The sequence below is a fragment of the Equus caballus genome, chromosome 14 (genome assembly GCF_041296265.1).
Source record: "Equus caballus isolate H_3958 breed thoroughbred chromosome 14, TB-T2T, whole genome shotgun sequence".
NCBI lineage: Eukaryota > Metazoa > Chordata > Mammalia > Perissodactyla > Equidae > Equus > Equus caballus.
In genome coordinates, this window is record NC_091697.1 from 82,917,311 (window position 1) to 82,934,945 (window position 17,635).

At 38.4% G+C, this 17,635-nt stretch overlaps 1 protein-coding gene across 51 annotated transcripts in view; it reads right to left on the reverse strand.

The window, feature by feature from the left end:
* Positions 1-645: 645 nt before the first annotated feature.
* PAM (peptidylglycine alpha-amidating monooxygenase) overlaps positions 646-17,635 on the reverse strand; it is a 274,367-nt gene continuing 257,377 nt past the window's right edge. For 10 of the 51 annotated variants that reach the window (XM_070232835.1, XM_070232815.1, XM_023616962.2 and 7 more), the window contains 5 exons: positions 13,207-13,306; positions 11,082-11,135; positions 5,400-5,603; positions 2,453-2,506; positions 947-1,784 (listed from right to left, as the gene is read on the reverse strand). In XM_070232835.1, the coding sequence (XP_070088936.1) occupies positions 1,603-1,784; positions 2,453-2,506; positions 5,400-5,603; positions 11,082-11,135; positions 13,207-13,306 (594 nt within the window). In that variant the 3' untranslated portion in view covers positions 947-1,602. 51 annotated transcript variants of the gene reach the window in all.

The window sequence follows — 17,635 nt, forward strand, 5'->3', positions numbered from 1 at the left end:
ATGTCAGATGCAGTGAGCAGGCACACCTACATCAGAATAATGATGTTGTGATTCTACACTTACATATTTACCACTGATACAGTGAAAGAAGCAGAAAAGAGTAGTCAGAGGGAGGAAAAATGTATCTTCATTTGAGAGGGAAGATCACAGGAATCAAAAAAAGATCAAGTTTGTACCTGGGGAGGATGCTCAAATAAGAAGGTGAGGTGAACATATGAGAAGTGATAAATCTTTCAATCAGATTCTCTTTGCTATCAATTATGAGGGGAAAAAAATCTGGGTTACGTTTTTTAAATGACATAGCTGGAAGACATTATATTTTTGCAAAGTAGCCTGCATTGTTTTCATGATTGGTCAATTACATCTCTAATATCTCAACTACTAAGATGCCTGCACTGTAAGTAGGCATTTTGAAGAAAGGGCTCTAGAGTCTGATTATTACAAAAAGGAAAGTTATCAGGTTCTTACTAAATTGCATTGATGGATTATGAAAAAGGTGTTTTAAAAGTAAATTTGTAGTCACTATAAGAGATGAATATTTCTATGAATACACAGGAATTTAGCTGAAATTATTCTTTAAAAAGAAAACTATGAGTAGTAACCTACACTGATGAATTTATTTGCGTATGTAATTTGAGACACAGGTTTCCTCTCAGCTATGATCACCTTTTATTCAAGTATTTACCTTCTGATTGATATACAGGCAAACACTCTCGTTGAATCATCAGAGAGCCTGATTTTACACATGTATGTAAGCTCTTAGGCTGGTTTTTAATTTGTATCAGCTACATAACAAAATATCTTCTTGATTTTAATACAATACAACACATTTCTTTTGGTTGAAGACATTGAGTAGGTTTCACTCAATCTGTGGTTTATGTAATTATTACAAAAGTATACAAAACCCTGGACATATGCAAAAATTGGCAAAATACACTCTGACAGCTAATGCTCTGAAAACACTTTATTACACAAATTACATTCAGATTCTGAAAATAGTGTTCTAACAGTGTAACCATCTAAAAATAAGACATCCCAAAAACACACCAACTAAAGAAGAAAATTTAAAAAAAAGAATTTAAATAGAGACTTTTTTCTTTCCCTTGTTGCAATATAATGTTAGTGATTTTAAAAAAATAGAAGAAGATTTAGCAGCTTCGTCGTCGTGTAGCACAAAGTTTCTCTTTACTGCCACAGGCTGAGAATGCTGAACAGGAAAGGCACCAAAGAAAGACACTGGCAATGGAAGTGCTATTGGGAAAAGACTGTGTCCAAGCAGAGAATGGGGCTATTTACACCTACAGAAAAGTCTCAAAATGTAAATGAGCAAAGCTTCCATCATTAAATTAGTAACGTGATGGAAGAAGAGGACTGTTTCTCTATTCTATGTTCAGATAAAGACAATGGCACTGTTATGAACTTTTAGGAAACTCCTCAACCAGAAACAGAAGCCAACTAAACCAAAACGAAGTAAATAAAATGTGTACAGTCCCACACAGACTAGTACAGTTTACAATTAAATACACAAAACTCTAATCGTGCTAAAGGGAAAGGAACCTGGCATTCTTGGTAAATCTCATCAACTAAATCAAAGCCCAGTTTTCAGGAGGAGGAAGGTGCAGGTGCGGGCAGAGGTGCTGAATATTCTTCTTCTGATTCACTTCCGTCATCCTCATCTTTCTCCTGGTCACTCCCCTCGGTGCTGAGCCGGTCAAACCCTTTCCGACTGTAGCCTTTACGGCTCGCAAAGAAATTTCCGAGGTTTAAGCCTCCACTTCCTTTTCCTGAAGAAAACAAACAATGACATAGAATTGAGGTAAAGTTTGCACAAAGGATTCTCAGTTTCCTTGTAAGTTCTTAAATGGTAAACAAAGTTGGAAGGTGGGGATGGGAAAGGGTAGATATTAGTTAAAAAATAAAAAAAGACTGACATACAGAGAGACTTATCCTACAGAGTTGGAAAGATATTACTCCATAGACTTGGGAAAAAACAAAGCTCCCCAGGATTATGTGTTTCTGCAGGATTATTTCAGATTCACTTTTCACCTCCTGCTTTGTCCAGGCTCTCTGGAATTGGCATCCCATGAGCAGCTCTTCATTTCAATGACTTTATGGAAAGGTCATCTTCACTCTGACAAGTACTGACATGCTGACAGGAGTGACAGGAAATTTACTGAAGACAAATGAAGCCAGATAAAAGGCAGGCGAAGAGAATTAGATAATATAGAATGGCAAGATGGGCAAAATGAAACTAGGAAATTTGCTGCCGTAGCCACGCCTTCGGTTTAGTTTATGGTTTGCATTCTGTACTTAAACACTGGGGGATGCTATGCTGAACACAAGGAGTTTAATTTTCAGAGAGAAAATAAGAAATCTCTCCTTGCTCTTTAAAAGACATGAGCTTGTTGACTTTGAACCAAACGTGAACGATTCTAAAAGGTCACAGGCATACCTCTAAGTCTTCCCAGTACTCTTCCTGAACTTGCCTCGACTTTGTGTTCAGACTCTGCTAGAAAAAGACGGCACATTTCAAAATGAGTCCCAATCACCCTCCTCAATCCATGGGCTCAACTTTCAATACAAAATCAGGAATTCATAAATGATAACAAGGCCTGGCTCTTGTCTGTATGCAATTCCAAGGAAAAAGAGGCAACATATTATTGTGATGTCTATAAGGGCCAGAGCTGGGTTTGACACCTGCCTGTGTCTCTTACAGGCTGTCCAATCTCCATGAATTACTTCTCTGAGCCTCAGTTTTCTCCTCTGAGACAAGAGGGATCACTGACAATCCCTATCTATCTGTAAGGTTTAGATGGGCTACTGTATGTGACGTGCTTAGAACCGTGCCTGGTACATACAGAGTAAATGCTCAATAAATATTAGTTATTTTTATTAGGACAAAATTAAGTTATCAATAATTTGTAAATTTGGAAGCTTTGCTTAGTACAAATATTAGGAATATTTGTCTTAGGCTTTAGTCTTTCTATTAAGAACAGTGCGTGTCCTGCTTGAGAAAGCTTTCGATTCATGTACGTTATCTCCCCTTTATATAAGACTTAAGTAAAGGCAAAGGACCTGACCCCGTGAGGATTTTCAATCATACAAGATGACCCAAGTGCTCCTCATGGGGCTGCCCATCCCCATGAAGGATCAACTTTCTTTCCTTATAGGGAAGCAGAACTCCTGATGGACTTCACTTCATTTCTTCCCTTGCTGTATATCTCTCTGCACTTTTGGCCCTGGCTTCCAACATTCCTTAGGGGAAGCAAGGCTTATGGTTCTCCTAAAAGTCTCTAACCAGGAGTGAAGGCAGCATCCTGGAGAAAGCTAGCAGGTGGACGACAGAGGGAAAGCAGAGGAGTGCATGGGGAGAGACAGGCAAGCAGGAAAGAAGAATCTGAAAAAACTGTTAGAAAGCCAACAAATTAGACTGTAAGTTCTACAAGGATGCAGGACAGTCTTCAGTTGGTTTTGCATCCCCTGTGCCTAGCACAGTGTCTGATGTGGAGCTGACATGTATTAAGGATGTTCTGAATAAATGGAAGGTCTTTTATGAGGGTTACTAAAAACCCTCAAAGATTGGATAAGATCTATCAAGAACAAATGTTGAAAAAATATGAGAGGCTGATCTACTTTTAGAATTAAATGCAGAGATTGAGCCATATGGAACTGCAATTTTTCTAAATAAAACATGATTGAATAATTTCATATTGTTCATAGTTTCATAATTTCATATGGTTTGACACGGGTCTCTGCCTGCCCATCACATTCCTGTAGACTCAGAATTCTGTAACAGTGCCATGTCACACGTGCTTAACAGCAAACAGGAGAGACTTCCCAGCCACTCCTCGACTCCCCAGCCACTCCTCCTTCCAGTGTGAGTTGATTACCAACATTCCTGCTACCTGCCCCCAGGCGCCACGTGTTCCTGATATTCTGTGTGTTTATTACCGTTCTTACCACCCTCAATTACTACTTTCATGTGTCATCTATTCTGTGAGCTCCTCTTAATTATTCATTCTTCTAACAACTATTTATTGAAGCCCTAGTGCCAGGAACTGTTATTTGTGCTGAGGATACCTCAGTAAACAAGTAAACATACAAGATTCTTGCTCCTTTGAAGCTTCCATCTAACTCCATGAAGATAATGACTACATTTATCTTTGCTCCTGCTTACCACAGTTCCATACACATAACAGGGGCTCAACAGAAGTCTTTTTTGGGAAGAGTTAACTGTATTTTTGCAGAGCTTTATTGACTGCAGATGAAAAACAAAAGAAAGTCCTAGAAAAATTCCCTTTCACAACGTATTAAATTGAATCGTCTGGTTTTTGTTTCTGTGTCATGGCTTTGCCGTGGGCACTGAATCCCCGCCATGGCCGCCTTGGCCTGAAAGAGGATCAGATGCTGTTTCTTGATCAAATGCTACCTCCCACCTTGGTCTATGGATTCCTTCCCAGACGCAGCTGTAGACTCTTGCCTTAGGACCTGGGGACCCAGCCAAGGGACAGCTCCTGAGATGTGAGAATCATGGGTTGGATTATTTGTTTATTTATTTGGATGCCCTGAAGGGAACTCAGCTCCTGGGTTCTAGACTATAATAATGATTTACTAAAATATCGACGCCAGTACTGGACCCTGCCTTCTTTGGTTAGGGAAGGCCAAAAGCCAAAATTACGACTATTTAAAAACTACCAAATAGTTTGTTATAGAATAGTTGGTTTCCTGAGAAAGCTAAGGTTTAAGACAAGTATCTTTTATGTCTTCTTATGACTTTCATTACTTTATTACCAATGATTATTCCTCACAATCATTGGTGGTATTAATTGAGCACTTACTAGGTGCCAGGTACAGTGATAAATACTTTATGTACATTATTTTACTTAATCCTCACGTGACCTTGTGAGTATTTTATCTCCACTGTATAGAGGAAACTGTGGCTTAGAGAGATTAAGTAACTTGCCCAAGGTCATGTAGCTAAGAGCTAGAGCCAGGACGAGGGGGGAAATTACAACTCCCAATAACTGAGGCAGGTATGTTGAGGACTGGGCTTGTTTCTAATAGCAGGGGTCTCTGCCTTCCTGACCCTTCAGCTAATTTCTACTGACTCTACTTATCTACATAGTTTCATATGGAGACATTAATTAGGCTTAAGTCAATTGCTAAAAGGCAATATTAAAGGTTATACTTTAACCTAACTATCCAAATTTCTAAGGCTTCGGATATATTTTCTACTGTGATACTAACTACAGACAGTATTTGGAACATAGACAATAACGTCAAAAAAGGTAGAGAGCACTTAAGAAGAACACTGATAAAAATCACAACCGAAGTTTGAGGATAAGGTCAAACACTCTTTCAAAGGTAGGTTCCAAGTTCAAGGGGCTCATTTTACTTGCCTCCAAAGGCCCTTGATTTTTTCCACCGAATAAATATGGCAATGGCCAGCAGGACAACCACCGGAATAACCAGAAGGGTTGTAATGAGAACAACGGGCACTCCCGAGCCTGGCTCTTTGATCAGTTTCTGTTTCTCTTGCATCTTCTGCAATTCTGAGGAGGCGGGTTTGTTCTCCATTTTGGTTTCAACAACTGCCTCGGATTCTTCAGGGAAAGAAGAGTTCACAATATTCAACTGACTCAAAGATGCCAAGACCGCCCCCTCCCACCCCTACCCAGTCAGATCAACAAATGCTCCCAAAGAACTTGTTGAGTTAATGCACGTGGGGCTCATGTTTCAATAACTGAATCTATCAAGCTGGCAGCAGGTACTGTGATTAGAAATTTCCACTGAATGGTTTTTCACCTTAAAGTGATTTTCTTTGGTTCTATGCTTTATTCCCTCTTTAGCGATAATTCTACAAAAAATATATCCTCCTTTCATATTTTTTCAAAATTAAAATCAACAGGCAGCATGGTGTACGGGACAGAATTGGTATGCACACTGGAGTCAAACGAATCTGGGCTCCAATCCCAGTTCTCCTACACAACAAGCTGCATAACTTTGGGCAAGTTACTTAAATGATCAGGGCCTTAATAACCTCATCTGTGAAACTGTGATAACAATGCCTCCTTCATAAAACTGCTGAGTGTAAATGCTGTCATCAAGAAGGTGCTTAATAAGCATTTGCTTCCTTGTATCTTTAGTTTATGAATCTCTTTCAATAAATTATTGGTACATCATATGCACAATTGCAAGATTACAAACTGGAAAATGGAACTGTGTCCTTTCGAGGTTCATTTCTACAGTTCCCAGGAAACTGTAAGTGCACACGGATGCACTGTATATCCTTTGGTTGTTGATGATAATAACTTTGACAACTATTCTGTGATATTGGCACATACTGGGTAGACATCAGGCCTAAAGTACTGTTGCAGAAACTGATGCAATGAAGTCATATAAGCTGCTGCGGGGATCTTAATAACTACTGACTTGAAAATGAGGTTGACCCCTGAGACACTCTTGTCCCAAGAAACCTGTGTGTGTTTGTACAAAAATCCTAGTGTGCAAAGGTCAGTAGTTACAACCATCTTTGCCAAAAGGCTCACAAGGTTTCTGGAACTTCAATTTCTTGGTGTGCCCTTCTGCCCTGTGGTACAGAGTACATCATACGGCCTCATGGAAATTTTGATAGAATGACAGGCAAAGGTGGTTTAACATCATCAGGAAAATCTTCGGTTAATGTTTAATGTGGGTAGACACAGCTTAGCAGCTTGCTGGAACACATCTCCAAGGAATCATTTCTCAAATTACTTAAGATACTGTAAACACAATTTATAATACACACAAATGGAAGTGTTTGTGTGCCTAGAAGTTTGGAACTCTTTGCTTCAACGTTCTGAGCCAGCCTCCTTCATGGTCTCAATTATATCTATTGAGCACTTACACTGTTTCAAGCATTGATCTCATTTAATCACACACCAAGCCTATGAGTAGGCACTATTATTATCACCATTTTACAGATGGCCCCATGGTCTTCATTTCCTTCCCTGGGCTATGGTTAAGGGGAGACCGTTATTTGTCTTCTTATGTCCACTGGAGTGGCTCTTGAAACTTCAGCGGGAGAGAAGGAAAGGGATTGGTTCTGAGACCTACATGGTTCAAATTTAACCTTTAGTCTCAGTTTCCAAGAGGAATATAAGTGCGATCTTACTCTTCCTGACTGCTGTTTTGTCTTTTTCTTCATCACTGTATAAAAGGTATATAAACTGTTCTGTATTTAAGCTCATTCTATATTTAAGCAGGAAAATAATAATAAATAAATGACAAGAATGAAAAAAATATAGGCCAAAGATGTAGATTTGTGGTCAAGAACTTGTTGCCTTCGAAGAAGGGTTTGTTTCTATTTGAAGGTGACTATAACCAGAGTAATTACATAGCAATTTCTACCCATTATTTAGTAGGTTTCCCTACACCTAAGACAACGGCTATATCAGCTCATATCTAGTTTCCTTCACAAGACAGAGCCAGGACTGGGATCCATTAAAAGGAAAGAACTATGAAGTAGGTGATAGACTACAAGAATCAGTTTAGCATTCATAGAAAGTGGGCTGAGAATGAGGTAATGAACTTGCTGAGATACACACATTGTGCTTTAGAAATTCTTGATTTCCACACCCCTTCTGGTACTCAGAGTGTCATCTGCTAAAAATACTTGAACATTCTAACTTTGGAACCAGCTGAAGTATGTTTAGATTTTAAAAGATGCTCTACGTTTTAAAGAAAGAGGATAAAAATTTTAAATTTCTCAGTCTAAAAAAAAAAGCAAAATTGCTGTTCTTCTCAGGAGCCTTTGTAAGTGGAATAAAAAGCCTGAAAAATAGTTAGCATTTAAGATTCTAAGAATTTCATTCAAAGCATAAAGAACAATCCTAATTCTGCCACTTCTACTTTTTTTTTTTTTTTTGTGCTGAGGAAGATCTGCCCTGAGCTAACATATGTGCCAATCTTCCTCTATTTTGTATGTGGGTTGCTGCCACAACATGGCTGCCAATGAGCGGTGTAGGTCTGCGCCCGGGAACCGAACCTGGGCCGCCAAAGCAGAGTGTGCCAAATTTAACCACTAGGCAACAGGGCTGGCCTCACTTTTACTTTTTATCCTAAATTCTTTAACTGAAAACCCTGGCAATCTGGAGCATCCCTGATGAAGGACTGAAGAAGCTCTAACATTAGCCAGGACCCGAGACTTCTGGAAGATAGGACATACCCATATGACATTCTTCTACCATATAAGATGCCAGATGTATTCCATCTAGAACAAAAATGCTTCAAACAAGCTCTTCTGGCACCTTTACAGATAGTTAGAGGTAAAAATAATTTTGAAAAGCTGATGTATAAGAAGTTTTCTTCCTTCTTCCTTAAAGCAATGCATTTCTAAAGGGAGGCTAGGTGCACTGCTGTGTGAGCTCACACATGCGAGCATGCTCAGATCTCTCTCCCCTTGACAGAAGGAGAGAAGCCCAGAGACCATTTGGAATTGGAATTACTAGGACAGGAGAGGAGGGATAGTTCTAATAGCAACACAGTGATTATTGCCCAGTTCATCACAGAACTGAGGGCTGAAGGTTTTAGATGGCTTCTAGCATGTAACATTTTAGAAGACATGAAACGTGCATATAGAACCAATGAGATTACTCTTTTTTTTTTTTAATGCAACGTGCTTCCTCTACAATGTGTTGTTCTCTGTCAGGCCTAAGACGCTAACTGCACCGAGAGTTTCTTTTTATTTTCTTGAGACTGATTCGCCATCATCATCTTTTATTGTAAGTGGTGAGGGAAGGGGGAACCCTATGCTTTTGATGGGATATTGGCATATCTGTTTTATGCCTGGTAACTTTGTTTGAAAATTTAAATCCCTTTCATAAGTTTCTTATCACAAATTCTCTTATCCCTGCAACTCCCTGAGAACACAACACTGGTTCTGAAACCCTATTATTACTGATCTGTTATGTGATCATTCACAGTGTGGATGAGTATCATTGGAGGTTCCTCGAAATTGGAAATTTACAATGAACTTGATCTACAGGGCTGTTAAAGCCGGGATGGTGTTTCTCCCCTTTTTTGATAAGAAGTGCTTTAAATTAAGCTTCTGGGTTTTGACAAAAGATAAACTCTTGGAGATCCAGCATGATTTATACTCCTTTTTGTAATAAGAAAGGTTTAATGGGAGTCATATGGGTTCAAAGCAGAATAGAACAACTTCATGTGAGTTTGGATATTCCTAACTAGTAAAATGGGACTGTCATGACAAAATGTTTCAATCAAATTTACTACTTGAACTTCTGGGTTCTGCCACAAAGTTGGGAGGTTTTCCAACCAAACAGACTCAGTGGTGTGCACTGATGAGAAAGGAAATGGCCTACAGGAAAGCTTGTTCATTCTTCACTGGCCAGTCAAGATGAGGTCAGTGGGGTTGGGATGTTCTCAACAGGCCAACCAGTACAGTCTAGAATTTTTTGGTGGATCTGTTTAAACAGAATGGTTCATGTTGAAATCCCAGAGGTTTCAGACTAAACTACAACCATTCCCAACCTGTAGTTCTTGGAAGAATTTGTGGTGAATGAATTGGGGGTATTCATCTCCCCTCAGCAGTTCAGTAAGAGCAGTTAGGGGCACAGGATTTGGTACCAAACAGACTTTAGTTTAAAACCCAGCTCTACCACTTACCATCTAGTAATGGCTTGGTAGTAATTCTGATCCTCCATTCCTCATATGTAAAATGGGGATAATAGTAATTATCACTTGATTGGCGTAAGGATTAAACGTGATAATTTTTGTATAGCCACAGTTTGTGCTCCATAAGTGACAGCTATTATTAATAACAATAACTTTCCCAATATCTTTATTCCAGGACAAACAGAACTTATCAATAATTCTATATATAACAATGATAGAAAAATAGGGGATCAGGAATCTTCTTCAATATAGTAGTGTGCTATGAATGCCACTCAGTAGTGTCACCTGGGTAGAATCTCTACAAATGCCAAACAATTGCTATTTATTTATTTTATAATATTGTCTTACCCCTTTCAACCTTGAGCCGGCTATATTTTCTTATCTGCCTACATAAAATCCCTAAGCTCCCCCTTGGTTCTTGCTTCTTTTCATCTTTTTTCCACCTGCTTTCATGAGAAAGGAAAACAAGTAAGCCTAGGGTTAAGTCTGAGTATCTAGGTGAATCATTTGTAAAGCAACTAATAAAGGAATCACTTTGCTACTTAAACATTAGGAGCACTTCTAGTGAGTTCTTAACCATACATGACCATGTCAGATAGTAGAAAATAGTAGAAATATTTCTGCAGATAGTAGAAAATCTGTCTGCAGATACAGAAAATATGCAAATAGAAGCTGATCCTAGGAAAGGGAAAAAATAATTTGACTGAGGTTCCAAATGAACCCAGTGGCTGCTTCTCAGTAGCTAACACATTTCCCCATTCCTATAATATATACCAATGATATACTTATTTCTATATATGTGTATGGATATGTATGTGTACACACACACCCTCCTTATAGGCTCTAAGTGTCTCGCAGTCAAGCAGTTTCATTTCCCTTGAACCTGCTAGAGTGCCTTACACAAGATGGCCCTCGGTAAATGATGAGGGTTGAATGGTGCAAAGATAGGAGCTTAGGGAGCAGCTAATCTTTTCAGTTCCTTATAGTATTTACTCATCAAAGATATTTTTCACTCCTTTAGAGTAGAGACCATTAAGAAAGGCCTTTTCCAGTATGCTAGACAGTATTTTTCTGCTTACCTGGGGTTAATGTACTTCCTAAAGTGACTGACTGACTTTTTTCCTCTCTGAAATGTCTCTGGCCCACTCATTATAGATTTCTTACATCCTCAATCACTTTCCATCACTTGAAATCAGTGAATTTGAGCTCATTATTACTACTCCATTTATCAGAAAAAGCAGTGGCAACATGCAGGTTTAAAGGCTCAGTACATAGCAGAAGTTACGGATAATTTACCAGATTATATTTTATTTTTAGCCTGATAATTTTTTAAGTGCAGTCAAGAGCCATAAAAGAACTCAACACAAATAGCCTTGGGTTTCAGTGATAAGAGTAATCTGACCAACCTTTGATTTCCTGGACCTCAATGCCAGCCTTTTTAACTGATCGATGCTCCACTCCTGTAACATAGCACAGCAAGGAGAGAGGAAATCAGAATCCCCAAAAAGAACATTTGAAAACTTAATTTTGATATTAACTTTACTCAGTAGAAAATATTTCCTTAACTTACCAAATACATTACAATAATAGAAAACAATTTAATACAAAGCCCTAATAATATTTCAAAGGTCTTCATCTTTAGAGTGAGCTTTTCCTTGTGGAGTTCATAATACTGTATTATTTCTGAAATATCAATTAGTTCTGTTTTCATGTGGACATAGACTGATTACCAGTTCTACTATGTTTCGATTAATAGTCTTCTAGTTGGCATAAATGGATCTGATTAGTTAAATACTAGAATGCAAATACATAGGACACTTATTAAGCCTTTGATGGTGGTCTTACTGTTCCAAAGGTACCATTTTCCAGATTTATTATTTGGTTGCACTCTGGACTATGCAGAGGACTTTTCTATTTTGAAGCTGAATGCTATATTACAGCACTTGTCATCAGGGGATGTATCAAACCTCTTGGGAAGCCTTTCCAAAATATACTTATTATCATTCTTCCTTTTTCTATAGATCTTGAGTGGGGCCTGGCCATATGTATTTAAAAATCCTCTCCAGGTGACTCAGATATCCATCTCTGTTGAGTACCAACCACTAGGGTGGTATAAAGAGCCTCAGACTGGAATCTTAATGAGTTCAAGTATTATATTCCTATCTGCAAAGTGAATAAATTGGCTAGATTTCTGAAATCTTTTCCATTTTGAAATGTACTTATTCATTTTTTTATTCTGAAAGCCTGGGTTTAGTCATCCAGTTGGGAATTATCCATCTCTCTCTTTGCTTTCCTGTCTGCCCACACCTTCTGGTTCCTCTTTGTGGGGGAGCCACGCTTGCAAGAGGCATGCGAAGTTACTGCTGGAGTAGAATAGCCCACGATTGCGCTGGGTCTTTATTACAAAAGAGCAAAAGATACTCAAAGGACAATTCTGAAGATAGCAATTATCAAATACTTGGCAAGACCTGTGTGGTATCTGATTAAAGTTTTTGAACTCTTGATTTCACTTTTCTTTGTTATAATTTGTATTTTTCCCTTGCGGTAATTCGCATTTTTCCTTGTTACAATTAATATTTCTTATCTTCCTCAAGTCCATATGTCCTTATTATTTCTCTATCTAAAATGGCTTACTGCAGCTCAAATTTATCATCCTGAACTCTTTTCTTTAACTGTGTCTTCTCCTATGGAGCCTGCCATATTTTCAAAGCATCTCTGGACATTGTGGTTTGTGGCCTACTAAGCACTCACTGCTCTTCAACTTAGAAAACTTACTTTTTTTTTCATTTGCTGAGGAAGATTAGCCCTGAGATAACATCTGTTGTCAATCTTCCTCTTTTTGTATGTGAGCTGCCACCACAGCATGGCCACTGACGAGTGATGTAGGTCCACACCCGGGAACCAGACCTGGGCTGCTGAAGCGGAACACACTGAACTAACCACTAGGCCACTAGGGCTGGCCCAAAACTTACGTTTTTAGTATGTTATCAGAGGCTAGGTTAGTATACTTTTTAAGAATTAGAAGTAATGTCCAAATTGCATTAGAAAATCCCCAAATTAGCTGGCTTGATCCTGACAGAGAAACTCTTCTGTTCCCAGACATACTTTCAAGTGACATGAAAATAGCAGTTGAGTATTTTGAGCAAGCTGAAGCCTAAAGCGGAAATTCAGAGTGCTTCCTGTTTGGGATAACACGTGTCTGACACAGAAGCTGGCAGGAAGATGCTCAGCAGCTACTGAGAGCCGAAGAGCCACATGTGGCATGATGCTCATGTGGAAACCAGTCAGCCCCCTGCTTTGCCAAAGCCATCTCATCCCTCTGGAACTAAGTTGGAATTAACACCAGCTTTCAATGTAGTAGACATTACTTCAGGCATCAAGAATTTCCTGTGGAATATCTGTGGAAACAAGGGGATAACTGCCAGGAAAAAAGAAGATGTTTCTCTCCACTTCTAAAATTAATTTAATCCCCCAAATTAATACCAATAAAACTAAGGAAAAATGTAGACAAAAATACTGTACAAAGCATACTTTCAGTCGAAGTGAACTTCCACACGGTGTTGGTGTGAGCATCTCCAACATACACAGTCCCGTCTTCAGATGCAGTAATGTCATGAGGCATGTCAAAGTGCTGCCCAAACGAGAAGCAGACGTTAGAGGGGAGCCTCTATTTGAATTCTTCATGAAAAGGCAGAAAAACAAAGCAAAGCACACCACAAAGCAACAAGCATATGTATTACACCAAAGAAACAATAATTTCCATCAAACCAACTCTAGGCTAAGGAGAATCATGCCGTCATTCTCTGGGCACTCACTCTGCCAGGCATAATTCTGTGCATTGGGAAATGCTAAGGGACCCTCATCACTGACTTTCAAGACTTCTAAAAGGTAAACATGTACAAGTAGATTATTTGTTTTTTACAGTCTTATTTTCTTGGGGCTGCATTATCTACCTATTTCTTTATATTTATTTTTAAATTTATTTATTTATTTATTTATTTATTTTTATTTATTATTTATTTATTTTTGCCTTCATGCTTCTTCTACGTTTTAATCACTACATTTAATAGAATTTGTGTTTTAATCTACACAAGTAAAAAAGACTGAGTATTAACTTCCGTTATTATTCCCATGAAGTTTCATGTGCAACCTTAAAAACTATTTGTACATTACTGATAAGAGGAGTCATTTCGAAGATTCCCAGCATTTAGATTATTTCCAAAATGCATCCTAGCAGATATGCAGCAATGTGAGGTTTAATATTCTGAAGCCCAGTGTTTGCAATATTTTCTGTAAGCAAAGGAAACAAATTGAGCGTTACCTCCAAGTACTTCCTCAGGTTTTGTACCTACTTAGACACTTGGTGTTTCCGACTGTCTTTCTTCATGATATGCTTCCATTTCAAATCATCACCATCTCGGTCACGAGGACACAGGAGAGGGGTGTACTTTATGTGACTTTCTCATGGTCACCAAGCTAGCTCCTGGAAGAGCAGCCTTAAAATGCTGTGCTGCTGCCATTTCAATCTGTCTACTGGAGCCTCCAAAGGTGCCTCGTGCCTGCCAGTTGGCAGGACGTGGATGATGTTTTCATCTTCGAGGCCAGCAGGCCTGCCTGAATACACAGTTCTCAAAAATATGACCACTGAGCATGAACAGGAGCATTATCCCGACTGTGGGCTTATCAGCCAGCATCTGCCCACTCCGGTTTGCTGAGTACAAAGGGCGCTAATGAGGCAAACTACTGTTCTTAGCCCCCGTTAGGAGGGGCACAATCCATGCTTGGAGATACTATCACGCTTTCAAAAGCAGCAACAATTTTTCACATCGAAAAGAAAAATGAGACAGCCTTGCCAAGGAGGCTCATTCCTTCATAGTCTCAAATGAGCTGTGACACATGTGCAGGACAAGGACAGAGGGCCAGAAATCAAAATGTTGCCTTGTTGAAATCTCACAAGCCTGTCATTAAATGTTCATATTTATTTGGGGTTCAGCTAATGGGTGGCAACAGACTCGCAAATTACAGGCAGCTCCTCTTCTATACCAAAATGTTCTTGGAAACTGCTTAGTAAAACATATGGTTGTAAAGTGCTTCATATTTTCTGATAGGAAAAATATTATAAAAGGTGGGGGAATAAAGGTGAGGGAGGAATGTGTGAACTCTTCATGAGGTAAGGACTTTGCTTTAAATAAATCACACTATATCATCAATTCAAGGCTACAATAGCGATAAACCTCTATCCGTGGTCCTCAAACTGATCCAGGGAGACAATGGTTCTGTTGGAAATACTTTGGGGCCGTCGGAAGGGTTCAGGCGGAGGCTCAGAGGATGGGACTTTGGGACCTCCTTTCCTACTGCAATCAGAGGCACCCAACTGTAGTCTTTTTAATGGACTATTCTACTGCTTTGTCATTTGAAATAGAAAATTCTGTTGCAAGCTTTGGGGTTTCAGAGTTGAACAGATTGAAAGAACTTCTAATCCAGGCTTTGCAAACTCTTCTCTTGAGGTACCCCTCCCCAGAAAAATAAAAGTGACAAGAAAGCATCTCCTGGGGCATTTGGTGACATAGCCCAGAGCAACCTGCCCTCAAAATTTTCTAATTTGTCTTCGAAATTCATAAGGAATTTGTGTTCTCCGTATCATAACTATGTTTACTTTAACACAAAATCATGTTTGAACTTACTTAATATTAAGTAAATAGTTCTTTAAGAAGTTGCACCAAGTTTATGTTGTGGCTTAAAATATCCCTTGGCGTACCAATGTGTACCTCAGGGGATTAAAAGGCTACACACATTTTATAGTTAGAAAGACCTGGGTAGCTTTGGATAAGTAATTTAACTTATGTGAACATTTCAGCTCAAATATTGTCAAATATTGCCATTTTAATCTCCATCTTTAAAGCTGGAGAAACAACACGAATCTGGGCTTACTGTTCTTTTCTTTCTTTTTTTTTTTTTTTTCGTGTGGAAGGATGGGGATCATTTCCTTCTTTTTCCACATGAGCTGCCTTGCAGAAGACAGAAGACAAAAAATGCCAGCCTGAAGGGTGTGTGTGAGAGCAGACGATAAGGACTCTGAGTTTTTCCTGTGATTATGGGGGAAGAACTTTGGAGGGCAACTGTGCATCTTTTGCCCTCACAGCTTTTTGACACCATCTGATAGAACCATCTTCTTTATTGTCCTATATCTCAGCTTCCCTGCACAGACATGAAGATGGAGCTCATACATTCTGACATAAAAACATCTAAAGAATCTAACAGAAGAGGGAGAACTGAACTATATGAGGACTTAACTAGTGGACAGGCACAAACAGAAGCATAGACACATTATGTAAAACTTGACATTTGACTTAGAAGAAGAATTGCTTCTTATATAGAAGTCAACACATCATATTATTTTCTTCACCTAAACTTAATCTTCATGACGATAATCTAATTAAATGAAAATTCTGAGAGATTCATAAACTGATTTCAGTATACTGAGTCAACACAGAACAAACCCTTATGTTTTGGTGTAATACCAAGTCTTATTTATTGACAGGAAAAGCAAAGTTCACCCTGAGTTAGACTCTCTTTTCCAGTTTGCTGCATTGACCCATATATTGTGACTCATTCATTGCTGAATGTCGGACGAATGCTGATATTTAGGCATAATGCTTTCTGAAATTTTAATTCAGGGCTGTTCATATTTTCATGAGAGAAAGGCTCATTTAGAATCTAGCCTCTTGCTTAGCACTTAGTTTTGATTTGTAGATGCATATTTGAATTAAAAGTTAATATCCTGGTTGACACAGTATGTTATTATTAAAAGAACAACCAAGGCAAATACGGCACTAATAAAAGTCAAGACCCGAACGATGGTTAAGTACCTCACTTTCTTTATCAACAGACAGGAAGAGGTTCGCTCAAAGGTGCAAAAACAACGAAGATCAGCTAATCAATAAGGATCTGAAACACTACTGAAGTAAAATATATATGATCAATGTAATAACTTCTTTCTGAAGGGCTACTATGATTTGATATTTGATTGCTTATTGCTTTTCAGGTGAAATACTTCTGTGAAAAGTCCTATTTGTTCTATATGAATAGAAACTCAAGCAAAGGAATTTGTGTTGGAATCTTTAGTTCAAATTCAGTTGGTCCAACTCAGATCCTGTAACTTTTGCTAAAACTCAACTGAGGAAGAGGCTTTGTCTTGTTCTGTTCATTACATCCTTAGTACCTAACATACTCGAGGTAAAAGAAATACCTTGAGAATGAATTTTGATAAACCCCAGACTAGCTGTCAGTATTCTAACAGACTAATTTCTAAAATAATGAGGTATTTTAAAGTTTTTTTTTAATTTAGCAAATTTGGTGTCTTAAAGAATACTATAAATGAGTTAAGAGTATGGAGATACACTTTGTTCAGTGGCTTATGATAGCTGTATTTTGATTCAAGTAAAGCCAATAAATCTTTACATGTCTTGAAAAATAATTTTATTTGCAGCATTTTAGCAGGCTGAGTTTTCCAAAATAGATGTACAACAAGCACATTCAGGCAGTGCATGTGAACATTCTGATCCTTCTGGCAATCATATTTCAGGGAAAGTAAATTGAGGAAACAGAAGGACTATGAGCATATGAACCATAGTCACTGTGTTTGTAAAAAGCACTGTTAAAATAAACAGTGGTAAACCATTTGTGAAGCCAAAACTAGCCTTTAGTTTCTCATCTAAACCAAGTCTTTAGGACTTGAATAAATTCCAGGAAGTGCTATTTTCAAGTCTTGTTGCTCAGTGTAGTCATAGCATAAAAAAAGCAAACAAGATTTCTGTTGGATTTAAGAGAAATATAAAAGTACAGTTTAACATATTGTGGTATCTTCTCTAGTTGGAAGAAACTAGAAAAAGACTTATTTTTTTGGTATTCTAACTACAGTGAATTTAAACCTGCTACGGTGTGCAAAGTCTACTAAGAA